Here is a 16302-nt window from a genome sequence, read left to right as displayed (position 1 = left end):
TCTTGTTCTATGGACGCTGAGCCCTACTGACTCCACTCTAGGTTGATCAATTGGTAATTACAGGCCTGAGATGGTATCAGAGCACTGTCTAATAAGAGCAATTTTAAATCCCTTTGATCTTTCTTTCCAGCAGCCGCGTACGCAAGACTGATTATAGCCTGAAGCCAACAATGCCCTGTCTGGCTGTTAACCCGAGGTTCTTCTTACCAGTGAATCAAAAGTCTCCGGCTTCTCTTCTATTTTCCCAGCTTTTTTCATTCTGTTCAGTCGTTTCTTTTCAACAACCCCAGTTCGGTCCAGGAAGGTGTCATCATCACTGTCATAAAAGTCCTCCTCTTCCCAGTTCTTTGCTTTCCTTTTCCGGGATACTGAGAAGGGTGAGGGGGAAAGGTGAGCAAGGAAAGAAGAGTTAAAACTCTTGAAAAAGAGAATGGTTTGAGGCTAGCCGTTTACATCATTGATTTAAGCCTACCTAGTCTAGTTAGTATCACACAGTTGACCAAATATGTAACACGTACACTGGAGAATGCAAGATTGTTTAAATTAACTCTAGGCTTATGCAGCAGGCTCAAGCTCTCTCAGCAACCAGAAGCCCTCCCTCAGAGAACATCTTCTAAATAGCTACAAAAGAATGTGACCAGTTACCAACCTGCCTCTTGCCGCAGCACACCTCTAGCATCCAGTATTCGACAAGCTTCCAGCGCGCACTGTATCATTGCTTCCTTTTTCTTTCCTGAATGGATAGCCTCTGCCACCAGCTGCTTCCCTGAGGCATCATCCACAGGCAACCTGTTCAATTCCGAGTTACAGAACAGCTCTGAGACACTACTAGGCTCCTATGTTCTTTACGTTGGACATCAATCTTTCCATCCCACCCTATTCTCTTTTTTGGTAAATATTTTCATATTGCATTTTTTTTTTAACAAAGGAACTAATTTAGGCCCAAAAGTACTTAAGCTCCTATATCTTGCGAATTACTAATGATAGAAATTAACGTTATGCCATACCGGAGCAGAGATTCTCAAAATGGTATAAGCCATTCCAAGCAATTCTATTTGGTCATAAGATATCAGACCTTAAAGGTCACATCATTCCAATTACTATCTTGCTTCCCCCTCCACCCCCCAAACACCAACAAGATGTTAGTGGCCTCTCTGAAGAGCCCTTGAAGCTAGAAACCACTGCTTTATACCAACTGAAAGGCAGGAATCAGATTTCAAACAGAAATTCATGCTTTATACTATCTCCATTGGTTTGTGAGATACTGCTAGCTAAATACTTCCTCAGATATTTCAAATTGTTGTGTTTCTCACAGCAGGGACAATTGAAAGCATTGTCACAATTTGATGTTCCTGGAGGATGGAAAATAGCAAAGCAAGAAAGACTGGGGAAAAGAGTACCGACACTAAACTGCGTAGTGATCCACACATCATCCTTCTATTTCAATTTCAGTGCTTAAGCCTAGTCTCATTTTGGTCTCAGCTGCAGATGTACCAATCGAGCAAATGACTCTCTCTGGTTCTGCTTGTGAAACTGAAAGGAAAGCCTCTAATTTCAGAAAGTCAATGTACAATATACCTACTTAACCCTGCAGAGCCAGGTATTGTGTCCATGGTCATCATATTCATACTCTAGTTCTTCTCCTGTACAGGAAATAGAGAAAAAAGTTGATGCAGCTGCCCACATTGTAATAACCAGCAACCACTACTTGTGGTAGGGGATGACAGTGAGGATTAAAAGGAAAATAACCCCTTTTCTGCTTGATACTCCCCTGCTTATACATCAACAGACTGGATTTGCTCTTAGCCACCACATCATCCTGGGCAGTTGGTTATCCACTGTGACCTTAAGTTCTCTTGAGTCATGACTTTTCCAAACACAGTCCCCACTTACCCTCCACCCCATCCTAAGAGCGACCTGTATTGGTTCATCATTTGTGCCCTTGCATTGACTTGTATTAAAATATATGCTGTTAAAGTGAGTCAAGCTAACAATGAGATCCAGATCTCTCTTTAGAACCAAGCTGTCATTATTTAACACTCCACCAATATTTGAGTCATCTGCAAACTTTACCAGCAATGATTTTAAATTTACATCAACTTGGCACTGCTGCTCTATAATACTTTCCCATAAAACCTCATATCACAACCACCATCCCCATACCAGATGAGTCTGAACTATGATGCCTCTGGATCCCTTAAACTTTACTTTTGAGAGCTGGTTGTAGAATGGGTGTCACTCAAGAATGATGCAAGGTGCTTACACAATTCCCAGCCTGGGAACAAGAAACAAAGTTTGAACTCTGAACTAAGGCCTTGGATCCAGAGACAAGAGTGTCAATAATAACGTAAGAACAGCCATACTGGATCAGAACAAAGGTCCATCTAGCCCAGTAGCCTGTCTTCCAACAGTGGGCAATGCCAGGTGCTTCAGAGGAAATGAACAGAACAGGTAACCATCAAGTGATCCATCCCCTGTGGCCCATTCCCAGCTTCTGGCAAACAGAAGCTAGGAACACCATCCTTGCCCATCCTGGCTAATAGCCATGGACTTATCCTTCATGAACGTATCTAGTTCTTATTAGAAACTTGTTATAGTCTTGGCCTTCACAATATCCTCTAGCAAAGAGTTCCACAGGTTGACTGTGCGTTGTGTGAAGACTTCCTTTTGTTTGTTTTAAATCTGCTGCCCGTTAATTTCATTTGGTGACCCCTAGTTCTTGTGTTATGAAAAGGAGTAAATAACACTTCCTTATTTACTTTCTCCACCCGTCATGATTTTAATAGACCTCTACCATATTCCCCCTACATTGTCTCTTTTCCAAGCTGAAATGTCCCAGTCTTATTAATCTCTCCTCATATGTATACAATACACTAAAAGAGAACAGAAAAGTTCAGGTCCTACATTCCAAATACATAGCAGAGTGTCACTAGTATGGCATCGCCGCATGCACCACTATGGGGAAATGCTCAGCTGACAAAGGACAGACACAATACACATACCTTCCCTGTCAAAGAAACCCTGAAGTGCCTTCCTAGGGTCCTTCAAATAAAAGGCTTCTTGCTCCTCCTGAAACTCGATGGCAATAGGATTTTCTTCAACCTCGTCTTCCTCGGCATCTTCCCCTGGAGGAAAACATACACAGAAGTGCAGATGAAATAGGAAAGGAGGTTGGGAAGAGATGCAAGTAAAATTCATCATTCATCAGTGTGAAAGATATGAGCCACAATTCAGAAAAATCCCTGTATTACAAGTTTTGCTTAACTTTTACATTCTTTTGATAAGTTACCCTCAGAGATTCACCTGTCTTTTGCAAGTAAGGTTAAGTATATAATAGTAATTTATCATTTTAAAGACATATTTTAAAGTATTGGACCTTTAGCTAATTAAAATTATGGTCCACCTTGTCAGCTCTGATAAGCTGACTTGAGGGGTTCGGTTTTCTTGAGAATTAAACCACAAGAATTAGAAAACCCAACCCTAAGGCCAAACAAACACACAGATGCAAAGAAATTCAGTTAGGGCTAACTCCACTGTGTAGGGGGTCTCAAGCAATTGTACACACTACATTTGTTAAAATAATATGCATAACATAGCAAAAGTTAAGGACAGAGTGTAAATTTCAATTCTTACTTTCTTGCCTTTTTGGTTTGAAGTCAGACCCTTAAAATTGCAGGATTTGGGGTTTTTTTTGGGGGGGGGGGGAGAGACGGGGGGGATAGATCTCCCTTTGTCTTTTCCACACACAAACTTACTTACTTACACTTACTTATAAAAAGAAAATGATTTTTGTCTTCAAAAAAAATCTCTCTCTCATCATACACCACCACAGCTGGAATTCAAAGCTTAGTTTTCATCCATCTAGTTTTCACTCAAAAGACTTTAAGCTCTTATTTTAGCAACTTCATTCAGAGGTATAATATCTCTTACCCATTCCCCATGAGCAACTCATATTGTTACTCTGATTACTCTCATTTCTTCTCTCTTCCTTTTCTTCTTGTTCATCTTCATCGGAGTCCTCACCTAACATTGTCTTCTCTAACTTTGCCTGTTGCTGCTTGCGCAGAGCCTTCAGCTGAGTCACAGTTAGTTCCGACTCAGATTCCTGATCCTCCTCAGGTCCCTGCAGCACAAGACACAGACAATACCTTTAAAGATGCATCTGGAAGAGATAACATTTTGTAATAGAAAAGCAAATTATTATATGATATCATTAATCTCTCTTTATAGTTTTTTTTTTTTTTAAAATAAAAAGTTCAGTTTACCTGCTGTATTCCACATCCCTAAATCCCCTGCTACTGGACACAGTAGTTTTCACTTCCTGTCTACCAAAGGGCAACATACAGATGCAGCGTTCAATCCCAGACGTGGCTGTATTTTCATGATAGGACAGGTGACCCCTATATATCATTTAATTCACACAGGTGTGGCTAAGTATGAGGAACTAATGCTCATGAAGTGCTTTGAGGGCCTCAAAAGAGCTCGTTATCACAACTTTTAATACAATTTTTCCTGGGCTGTTAGGCATTAGTATTTTAACTCCTAGAAATATGATACTGCTAAACCAGAATTCAAAATGAAAAATGATTGCTTTTGCTCTTTTTTCCTTTAAAACAAAAAAAACACACCCCCCTGCCTCAACAAAAACAGATTTGAACTCCTAAATTTGATTCTTTAATTTAGATTACTTTCATAAATTCTGCATTTGCCAAAGCAGCACATGCAAGCTTTTCTGTAAGAATGCAACTTTCCAAGATATGCATCCAATTCTTCTACTGCAAATCATGCTACAAGAACTAAACATACAATGAAAACAAGAAAGGCATTCCTCATGTAATTTACGCTACAGGACCACATAGCTAACTTGGCACTTTGAAAAAAACAAATACTAAAACAACAATGAAAACGTTCCATCTAGTTTGATGCTGTTTCCCAGCAGTAAGAGGTACATCATGCTTCAAAGGGTGATTTTTTTTTGCAGTTAATAATCAATCAAGCCAATTATAGAGCATTTTTACGGGAGGGGTGAATCAAATGCCTGCCCATTTCCCACAACTCATGAACTTAGTTTCTTAAATTGCTGAATAATTAAGTTAAGCTACATGAAACAGTGTCCTTAAAAGGATGCTGTCAATTTGAAAGCTTGTCAATTTCAGGGTTGCTAACTCTTGCAACTTTATCATAGCTTTGTCATCAACAGATAGTTAAGGGTTAATGTCTCTTTTACCTGTAAAGGGTTAAGAAGCTCAGTAAACCTGACTGACCCCTGACCAAAGGTCCTGACCAAAGGACCAATGGGGGGACAAGATACTTTCAAATCTTGGTGGAGGGAAGTCTTTTGTTTGTGCTCTTTGTTTTGGGGGTTGTTCGCTCTTGGGACTAAGAGGGACCAGACGTCAATCCAGGCTCTCCAAATCTTTCTGAATCAGTCTCTCATGTTTCAAACTTGTAAGTAATAGCCAGGCAAGGCGTGTTAGTCTTATTTTTGTTTTCTCAACTTGTAAATGTTCCTTTTTTGCTGAGAGGATTTTACCTCTGTTTGCTGTAACTTTGAACCTAAGGCTAGAGGGGGTTCCTCTGAGCTATATGAATCTGATTACCCTGTAAAGTATTTTCCATCCTGATTTTACAGAGATGACTTTTACTTTTCTTTAATTAAAAGCTTTCTTTTTAAGAATCTGATTGATTTTTCCTTGTTTTAAGATCCAAGGGGATTGGCTCTGGACTCACCAGGGAATTGGTGAAGTCCCTCAAGGCAACCCAGGGCGGGAAAAGTTTTAGGGGGGACAGAAAGTGCTCCAGACACTGAAATTCTGGATGGTGGCAGTGTACCAGATCTAAGCTAGTAATTAAGCTTAGAAGTGTCCATGCAGGTCCCCACATTTGTACCCTAAGGTTCAGAGCGGGGAAGGAACCTTGACATGATGAGCAGCGGTGAGGGATTTTTTAGGAACCAAAAGCCAGTAGGATTTTTTTTCTCTCCTTTCTAGCTGCTTAGAAAGCAGCCTGAAGGCAGAGGTGTTAAGTTTTTTAACAAGGGTCTTTGTTAAGAGGAGGCTTCAAGCTGTGAGCAAGCAGCCAGCAAAAGGAATTTACAAGCTGAATTGTTTTCTTTCTTTCTACCTCTCAGGTATAGCTAGTTAGAAAGTCTCTGTTAACCAAGCAGCCTTGAGTTGAGTGCATCCCAGTTTCAGTGAACTGCAGAGGGGTGTGACAAGCATAAGAAAGCAGGAAAATGAGTATCAGTGGAGCAACTAACAAACTAGAGCTGGCTAGGCTGGAAGCAACAGAGAAAGACAACAAACATAAGAGACAGATGGAACTAAAACAATTAGAAATAGCCAGAGAAGAGGCTGCCCACAAAAGAGCTATGGAGATGAAAACAAAAAGAGAGAGAAAGAGAAGAGAAAGCCAAAGAGGCTGACCAACGGAGGGCTATGGAGATCCAGAGGGAGGCCCACAAGCAGGCCCTGGAATTAGCCACTGCTAAGCAGGATGTACCCACTAACCCTAACAACCCTTCTCCAGGTACTGTTTCCCATCCCCCCAAATTCCCCACCTACAAGGCAGGTGATGATACTGAGGCCTTCTTAGAAAATTTCGAAAGGGCCTGCCATGGGTACAGCATCTCTACAGACCAGTACATGATAGAGCTGAAGCCACAGCTCAGTGGACTCTTAGCAGAGGTGGCGGCTGAAATGCCTAAGGAGAACATGAACAATTATAATCTTTTTCAAACCAAGGCCAGAATCAGAATGGGGCTAACACCTGAGCATGCCCGTCGGCAGTTCAGAGCCCTAAGGTGGAAACCAGATGCGTCATTTACCCGACACGCCTACCACATTGGAAAGAATTGGGATGCCTGGATATCAGGAGCAAATGCTAACTCTCTGGAAGAGCTGTCCTTCCTAATGCAAATGGAGCAGTTCTTAGAGGGTGTTCCTGAGGAAACAGAAAGGTACATCTTAGATGGGAAGCCCAAAACTGTAACCGAGGCGGGGGAGATCGGAGCCAGATGAGTGGAAGTGGCAGAAAAGAAAAAAACTACTAGCAAGGGGAGCGAATATCAGAGGGGGCAAACAGAAAATAAACCCTATCACCAGGTGCAACCCAAGACCCCACCTACAACTCAAGGAAAGCCCCAGACACCCTATTCTCCCACCTCACCAGTCTCCAGCAACCCACTTCGACCCAGTGACCAGTCAGCTGGGTGATGTTTTAAATGTAATGAACTTGGACACATAAAGGCTCACTGCTCCAAGAACCCCAACCAAGTGCAGTTCATTACACCACAATCACACCAAAGATCCCCAGGCCCAGATGCCTCTCAAATACCCTCGGAGCAAAGGGAAACTTTGAGAGTGGGTGGAAAGAAGGTTATCGCGTGGAGAGACACGGGGGCACAAGTGTCAGCTATCCACCAATCTTTAGTGGACCCCAAATTCATCAACCCAGAGGCCCAAGTGACAATTCACCCATTCATGTCAAAATCTGTAAGCCTGCCTACAGCTGAGTTGCCTGTCCAGTACAAGAGCTGGTCAGGAATGTGGACTTTTGCAGTCTATGACAATTATCCCATCCCCATGCTACTGGGTGAAGACTTGGCCAACCATGTGAAGCTGGCCAAGAGGGTAGGAATGGTCACACGCAGCCAGGCCAAACAAGCTTCCAGACCCATCCCTGTTCCTGAGCCGTCCACAAGAGACCCAGACAGAGGTAGTGGAACCGGATCCCCTGCCAATGACAGCAACAACAATAGTGCATCCAGTCCCAGGACCGGAACTGGAAAAGCAACCAGCAACAGAACTGTTGCCAGCACTGACTCCAGCACTTGCAAACCCATCTACAACTCCAACGCCAGAGGGCACCAGCAGGCCTGAACTGGCAGAAGCAGCAGACAACCCTACCCAAGAGGCTCTGCCAGAGCCTGAAATATCACATAGTGCACCAGCGGAAAGCGGTTCACAATCAATAAAAACAACCTCATCACCTACATCGCTTCCAGAGGGACCAAGCCCAAGTCCACAGTCTAAGGAGGAACTGACATCTCCAGCCTCAAGGAAACAGTTCCAGGCTGAGCAGGACGCAGTTGAAAGCCTTCAGAAAGCTTGGGTGGCAGCATGGAGCACCCAACCTCCTCTCAGTTCTTCTAACCGATCCCGGTTTGTTGTAGAACAAGGACTTTTATACAAGGAGACTCTTTCTGGTGGACACCAGGAAGACTGGCGTCCTCAAAGACAGTTGGTAGTTCCAACTAAGTACCGGGGAAAGCTCTTGAGCTTAGCTCATGATCATCCCAGTGGCCATTCCAGGGTGAACAGAACCAAGGACCGGTTGGAGAAGTCTTTCCACTGGGAGGAATGGGCAAGGACGTTGCTAATTATGTCCGGTCTTGTGAGGTGTGCTGACGAGTGGGAAAGCCCCAGGACCAGGTCAAAGCCCCTCTCCAGCCACTCCCCATAATTGAGGTCCCATTTCAGTGAGTAGCTGTGGATATTCTGGGTCCTTTCCCAAAAAAGACACCCAGAGGAAAGCAGTACATACTGACTTTCGTGGACTTTGCCACCCAATGGCCGGAAGCAGTAGCTCTAAGCAACACCAGGGCTAAAACTGTGTGCCAGGCCTTAACAGACATTTTTGCCAGGGTCGGTTGGCCCTCTGACATCCTTACAGATTCAGGAACTAATTTCCTGGCAGGGACCATGAGAGATCTGTGGGAAGCTCATGGGGTGAATCACTTGGTTGCCACCCCTTACCACCATCAAACCAATGGCCTGGTGGAGAGGTTTAATGGAACTTTGGGGGCCATGATACGTAAATTTGTAAATGAACACTCCAATGATTGGGACCTCGTGTTGCAGCAGTTGCTTTTTGCCTACAGGGCTGTACCACATCCCAGTTTAGGGTTTTCACTGTTTGAACTTGTGTATGGCCACGAGGTTAAGGGGCCATTACAGTTGGTGAAGCAGCAATGGGAGGGGTTTACGCCTTCTCCTGGAACTAACATTCTAGACTTTGTAAGCAACCTACAAAGCACCCTCCGACACTCTTTAGCCCTTGCTAAAGAAAACCTAAAGGATGCTCAGGAAGAGCAAAAGGCCTGGTATGATAAACATACCAGAGAGTGTTCCTTTAAAGAAGGGGACCAGGTTATGGTCTTGAAGGCACAACAGGCCCATAAGATGGAAGTGTCATGGGAAAGGCCATTCACTGTCCAAGAGCGCCTGGGAGCTGTCAACTATCTCATAGCATTCCCCACCTCAACCCTAAAGTGTACCATGTTAATTCTCTCAAGCCCTTTAATTCCAGAGACTTAAAGGTTTGTCAGTTTACAGCCCAGGGAGGAGATGATGCTGAGTGGCCTGAAGGTGTCTACTATGACGGAAAAAGTGACGGTGGCGTGGAAGAGGTGAATCTCTCTGCGACCCTTGGACGTCTGCAGCGTCAGCAGATCAAGGAGCTGTACACTAGCTTTGCGCCAATGTTCTCAGCCACCCCAGGACGGACTGAACGCGCATACCACTCCACTGACACAGGTAATGCTCACTCAATTAGAACCCCACCCTACCGGGTGTCTCCTCATGCCCAAGCTGCTATAGAACAGGAGATCCAAAACATGGTACAGATGGGTATAAACCGCCCCTCTAACAGTGCATGGGCATCTCCCGTGGTTCTAGTTCCCAAACCAGATGGGGAAATACGTTTTTGTGTGGACTACCGTAAGCTAAATGCTGTAACTCGTCCCGACAACTATTCAATGCCACGCATCGATGAGCTGTTGGAGAAATTAGGACGTGCCCAGTTCATCTCTACATTAGACTTAACCAAGGGGTACTGGCAAGTACCGCTAGATAAACCCGCCAAAGAAAGGTCAGCATTCATCACCCATGCGAGGGTGTTTAATGTGCTTCTTTTCGAGCTGCGAAATGCACCCGCCACCTTCCAAAGGCTTGTAGATGGTCTCCTAGCAGGATTGGGAGAATATGCAGTTGCCTACCTCGATGATGTGGCTATTTTTTCTGATTCATGGGCAGAACACCTGGAGTACTTGAAAAAAGTCTTTGAGTGCATCAGGCAGGCAGGACTAACTGTTAAGGCTAAAAAGTGTCAAATAGGCCAAAACAGAGTGACTTTCTTTGGAGACCAGGTGGGTCAAGGAACGATAACTCCCCTACAGGCCAAGGTGGATGCTATCCAAAAGTGGCCTGTCCCAAAGTCAAAGAAACAGGTCCAATTCTTCTTAGGCTTGGCCGGATATTACAAGCGATTTGTACCACACTAACCTGACAAGCTTTTACAAGGATAAAAAAAGTGAGGTGGCAAAATTTGCAGATGATACAAAACTACTCAAGATAGTTAAGTTCCAAGCAGACTGTGAAGACCTACAAAAGGATCTCACAAAACTGGGTGGCTGGGCAACAAAATGGCAGATGAAACTGAATGTTGATAAATGCAAAGTAATGTGCATTGGAAAACATAACCCCATCTATACATATAAAATGATGGGGTCTAAATTAGCTGTTACCATTCAACAAAGATCTTGGAGTCATTGTGGATAGTTCTCTGAAAACATCTATTCAATGTGCAGTGGCAGTCAAAAAAACAAACAGAATGTTTGAAATCATTATGAAAGGGACAGATAATAAGCAGAAAATATCATATTGCTTGTATATAAATCCATGGTACACCCACATCTTGAATACTGCATGCATATGTAGTCACCCCATCTCAAAAAAGATATATTACTATTGGAAAAGGTTCCGAAAAAGGCAACAAAAATGAATGGGGTACTGAACAGTTATCATATGAGGAGCGATCAATAAACTAGGATTTTTCAGCTTAGAAAAGAGATGACTAAGGGGGAATATGATAGAAGTCTATAAAATCATGACTTGTGTGGAGAAAGTAATTAAAGTATTTACTCTTCATAATACAAGAACTAGAGGTCACCAAATGAAATGATAGGCAGCAGATTTAAAACAACCAAAAGGAAGTATTTCTTCACACAACGCGCAGTCAACCTGTGGAACTCTTTGCCAGAGGATGTTGTGAAGGCCAAGACTATAGCAAGGTTTCAATAATAAGAACTAATTAAGTTCATGGAGGATAGGTTCCATCAATGGCTATTAGCCAGGATGGGCAAGGATGGTGTTCCTAGCCTCTGTTGTCAGAAGTTGGGAATGGGCAACAGGGGATGGATCACTTGATGGTTACCTGTTCATTCCCTCTGAAGCATCTGGGATTGCCCACTGTCAGAAGAAAGGCTACTGGGCTAGATGGACCTTTGGTTTGACCCAGTATGGGTGTTCTTATGTTCTTACAATGTCTAGTGCATTTCTTAATGCTACAGCTCCTGGAATCACGTGAATGTGTGAGACTCTCAGCTTTTTTTAAAAGTGAGTTTCTTGCCTTCATGCTTGCAAAGCAATGCTTGAAAATGTGACGCAAGTGCACCCACAAAGGCTGAGAAGCCAGAAGACCAAGAGACTCCCAAATATTTTTGCAAAGTCGTGAATTTCAAGGGCTTAACTCATGATATTTGAACTCATGGGTTTGACACTGCTATAACTGCAAAGACTGAGAGTCAGACTCTGTGTACACTTACGGAAGCACATAGAGCACAGGAACCATATGAATAACTACCCACTACAGTGAAAGGCAGGCTGCATCCCAGGGCAGATTTTAAATCATTGATTTAAAAAAACAAATTAAAAAAAAATCAGATTTTTTTAATAAAATGCTTTTTGAGGAAAGAACCTATCTAAAGATCGTTTTAATTAAGATACATTATAGCTCAAAGATATCTCATCATGGAATAGGGATTATAAATTCTAATTCTATAGTATGAAACAATATACTAATGTAATGTTTAAGAAAAGTTTTGTAAATGAGTTCCAATAGTTCATGGATTAGGGACCCACTCTTATAGGGTTCCAGGGGCTTCTGCATACATTATTTAGGTTAATCTTTCTATCTATCCAATGGGACTCAGTGCTCAGTCTAGAAGATACCTGTGGATTTGCGTCTCCAGAGATAACATGCTTGTTAACAGCAAAAATGTTTTTAAAAAATAAAATGAATAAATATATACAGGTGAGAACCAACAGACCTCAACCCTATTGTATCTCACAAATTTGTATACACAGAATCAATTCCTTACCTCTCTCTAAAAATGCAAAGTTTCAAAAAGTTCTATGAATAGAAGATTGTTGGGGGCAGAATAGATCTGGACAAGGTGAAGAAGTCTGGAGATAAATGTGAGAAGGGAGGGACAGGTGGTAGAAATAAAAGTGAAACTGTTTGAGCAGGATATTCCAGATGTCTTGAGGTCTTTCTGAATATAGCCTTGAGTTGAGATCTACCATCCCATTCTCTCACTAGAAGGGAAAACCTATAATGGCAGCAGGCTGCAAGAGACCCCCAGTTTGGGAATATTTTAATGAAGTTCCTCTACCTGTGGGTAAGATAGGCATGCATGCAAAATGCAAATAGAGCAGCAAAGAAAGGCAAGGCCTGGTTGCCCGAATGAAACAACATCATGAGAAGTGTTCCTTCTCAGGAGTTGCGATGAAGATGATGAAAGGAACGTGTCTGAACATGCAGGATCTTCAGGTTGGTAGACTTTTTTATTTCATACTTGTCTCTTAAGGACTGCCTTTCTTCCTTCTGACTATTCTTGAATTCTTATGTTAGAGCAAAAAATATAGTTGTTACTCTATGGTACTATTATTTTAGATGCAGTTGTGACAAAAATAAATAGCTGAAATAGGCAGATCTTCCTTTTACAATTTTACCTTTAAAGTAGTACTGAGTGTAAGTGAAATCAATGAATAATACTAAATGAGCAGTATAGTAATAATAATTAAATAATTGCATTGACTTATTTTGTTTAGGAGAATACATCCTCAACATACAGGATTCTGAAGGCTATCCACCTTCAAAATCACTATCATCTGCTATAGTTTTAGAGTTATCTGCCAATGCTAGTGTTTCAGTCACATCATGTATGTCACACAGCCACAGTATATTACCTGTGGCATAAAGAAAAATAAAATCTCCATCATCCAGAAACAACCATAGATAAGTTTGTGATAAGAACCAACAGATTACAAAAAGAGGTAATTGATGAAAAAATTGCCTGGTTTGTTAATGCAACACTCTCCTTTCCAATGACTGAGAACCCACACTTCGTTAACGAGGTTCAGTGATTAAGACCAGGATACAGTCCACCCAACAGAGCAGATGTCGCAGCCAAATTGCTGGATAAAGTGTATGAAAGAGAAATTGAGCAGTGTGCAAAAGGTCTAGAGGGTGAAATTGTTAACCTGAGTCTTGATGGGTGAAGCAATGTCCACAACCCTGTTGTATACGCTTGTGTGACAACAGAAGAAGGGAATGTCTTCCTTACAAAAACAATTGATACATCAGAAAATACACACACAGCAAAATACTACTACTTCTCGTAAGTAACAGCTATAACAAACTGTGAAAAAAAATTCAAATGTCTAGTACGCAGCTTGGTCACAGACAAAGCTGCAAATGTATCCAATATGAGAAGAAACTTAGAAGAGAGTGAAGAAAGTCCTAAGCTAATACCATACAGTTGCAGTGCTCATTTGATGCACCTCCTAGCCAAAGACTTTAGTGTTCCAGAAATAAAGGCTAATGTTGTTGAAATTGCAAAATACTTCCGTAACAACCATTTTACAGCAGCTGCTCTGAAAAAAAGTGGGAGAAACCAAACTAACTCTCCCACAAGATGTGTGATGGAACTCAGTAGTGGACTGTTTTGAGCACTATATCAAGAACTGGCCTAATCTGATGACAGCTTGTGAATAAAATCATGAAAAAACAGATGGCACTGCCACAGCCAAAGTTCTCAACATTGGCTTAAGAGAAATCTCAAACACATGCTAAGTACCCTGAAGCCTATTTCTGTAGCCTTGAACAAAATGCAGGGAAATAGCTGTTTTATTGCTTACGCTGTTGAAATTTGGAAGGAACTGAGTGAGATCTCAAAAAGAGAAATATGCAATGACAGAGTTAAATTACAAGCATTAAAAAAAATAAATGGGACAAGCAGTATCTCTAGCTGATTTTCTTGCAAATATTCTCAATACTCGGTACCAGGGTCAAACCTTAACTGCTGAAGAAGAGGAGTTGGCTATGACATGGACATTCAACAATCATCTCTCCATAATGCCAGCTATAATAAACTTCAGAGCTAAGGGTGAACCACTCAAGAAATATATGTTTGTTGATGATGATTTAAAAAAAAAGTCACACCAGTGAACTGGTAGAAGTCACTTAAGCACTTGGATTCAGAGACTGTCGAACTGATAATCTCACTTTTAACAGCAGTAGCTTCCTCTGCCAGTGTAGAAAGAATAATTTTCTTCCTTTGGACTAATTAATTCCAAATTAAGAAATCACTCGGGACCTAGGAAAGCTTCATTTTCTTTTCCAGATTATGAAAAAACAGGAAAATGAAGACAATTGAGTTAGCTGCAGAAGCCAATATTTTAAGTTTCTCATGTTGACCTGGCTGATACAGTCAATTTAAATTCTGCTTTGTTTTTTTAAAGATTTCATTTAACTATTTTAGTTAAAAACAATTTTAACAAAAACAAACCTGATTTTAAAAAACTTTAATGTTAAAACTAAATTCAAAAATTCATATGCTTGTTTTGTTAAAACATTATATGTTTGCTGTTGAAGAAAAAATCCAGAATACATAATGTTGTTTTAGTTAAATAAAACAATTTAAATGTCTCTCTGGTGATGTTCTCCTCCTAAAACAGCATGGCAAGAAAATCCTCCAAATACTAATGATTAACCTGTTGAATTGGAGGAGATAGTTCACCTCCCAAAAACTTCATAAATATCTGCTTCAATTACCTTTGGTAAATGAAATAACCAAACATTCATTCATTATCTGATATACATATAAAACTAATCTGAAAAGTTTTCAAAATAAATCACTTAAAATTTTATCTGTGTACCTTCTAAAAATGAAACCTACATCTATCTCTGAGTTGTGAAGAATATGTATTAAGGTTATAACAACCAACAAGAATGCACTTTTCTGTAGAAATCCATGATTAAATCAAGTTTTCCTGGCTAGGTTGCATGGACCCTGCTGCATCCATGTTTGTCAGATAGTGTGTAGTTACAAGGGTGGCAGTGGGATGCTACACAACAATAACATCAGCATAGACCTGAGAGGCATGGTTTGGGTGGGTAGAGCCCTGCAAGCCACTTACCTAGGGCATTTTGCTCTACTCCCTTAAGCAGTGCCTACACTACTGTTTATACCTGTGATAACTGGGCACACAGAGTCAGTACTCTGCACATCACTGCACATACAGCCCCACTTTCAGAGGCATTTCAGGTGCTACCCCTGGACAGTTTGGGGGGTTTACAGTCACATTTCTCGGTCTGGAGACGGGCTGCCACCACCTGCAGGCAGGACGACCCCCAGAACCCCTCCTCCCCTACCACAGGGGCTGGAACTAGGGGTGCACCGAACCCCCTGGCTTGAAGTGGTTTCCATCATACACAGGTATACAGTTTGGGTCAATGGTTCGCAGCGCCGCTCCGCACCCACCTGCAGCAGGAAGAGGCGGGAGCTGCCCCCGAAACGCAGCGTGTGCCCCACGCGCACCCGGCAGTAGGTGCGGGGCGGGAGCCGGGCCTTGTTGAGGAAGGTGCCGTGGGTGCTGTCCAGGTCGTAGACGTAGAAGCCGGGCTGGTCCTGGCCGCGGTACTGCAGCACGGCGTGGTGCCGCGACACGGACGGGTGCTCCAGGGCCAGGGCGCAGCCCGGCAGCCGCCCCACCAGGAACCAGCTCCTGCCCTCCAAGCGCAGGGTGCCCACGATGACGCCGCCCTTCAGGGTCTCCAGGCCGTAGCCGGCCTCGGTTGGGGGAGAGCTGCCCCACGGCGGCTCCTGGTAGCGGGGCTGCGGGGCCGCGGCGGGGAGGGGGCCGGGGGCCAAGCTTGGGGCCCGGGGCTGGGGCGGGCTCTCCGCCGGCGGCTCCCCAGCCGCTGCTTCCCCCTCGGGGTCCCGGGGAGTGGCGCCCACCTCCTTGCCGCGGAGCGGGGCCGCCGGCGGCAGCGCCGGTCTCTTGAAGGCCCCGAACTCGGGTCCCTCGGCCACCGACTCCATCCCTCTGGGCTCGGCCGCTACCAGCCTAGCGGGTCCCCGCAATTAACCCCGCGAAACCTACTCCGCGGCGGCTCAGGCTCCGAGCCCCGGAACCAAACAGCGAGGGGAAGGAAGAGCGCACGAACACCCCCACT

At 43.2% G+C, this 16302-nt stretch overlaps 1 protein-coding gene across 4 annotated transcripts in view; it reads right to left on the bottom strand.

The window, feature by feature from the left end:
• SLC4A1AP (solute carrier family 4 member 1 adaptor protein) overlaps nt 1-16301 on the bottom strand; it is a 32355-nt gene extending 16054 nt beyond the window's left edge. For 2 of the 4 annotated variants that reach the window (XM_030557300.1, XM_030557301.1), the window contains exons 1-6: nt 16085-16223; nt 3931-4123; nt 3003-3125; nt 1583-1643; nt 650-789; nt 208-368 (exon numbers count right to left, since the gene is read on the bottom strand). In XM_030557300.1, coding sequence (XP_030413160.1) covers nt 208-368; nt 650-789; nt 1583-1643; nt 3003-3125; nt 3931-4123; nt 16085-16168 — 762 coding nt within the window. In that variant the 5' untranslated portion in view covers nt 16169-16223. The other 2 variants (XM_030557303.1, XM_030557302.1) reach the window with 2 other exon arrangements.
• Nucleotide 16302: the final 1 nt, after the last annotated feature.

Source organism: Gopherus evgoodei, chromosome 3 (assembly GCF_007399415.2).
Source record: "Gopherus evgoodei ecotype Sinaloan lineage chromosome 3, rGopEvg1_v1.p, whole genome shotgun sequence".
Taxonomy (NCBI): Eukaryota; Metazoa; Chordata; order Testudines; family Testudinidae; genus Gopherus; species Gopherus evgoodei.
Note: the sequence above shows the minus strand (reverse complement) of the source record. Positions and strands in the feature narration are given on the sequence as shown.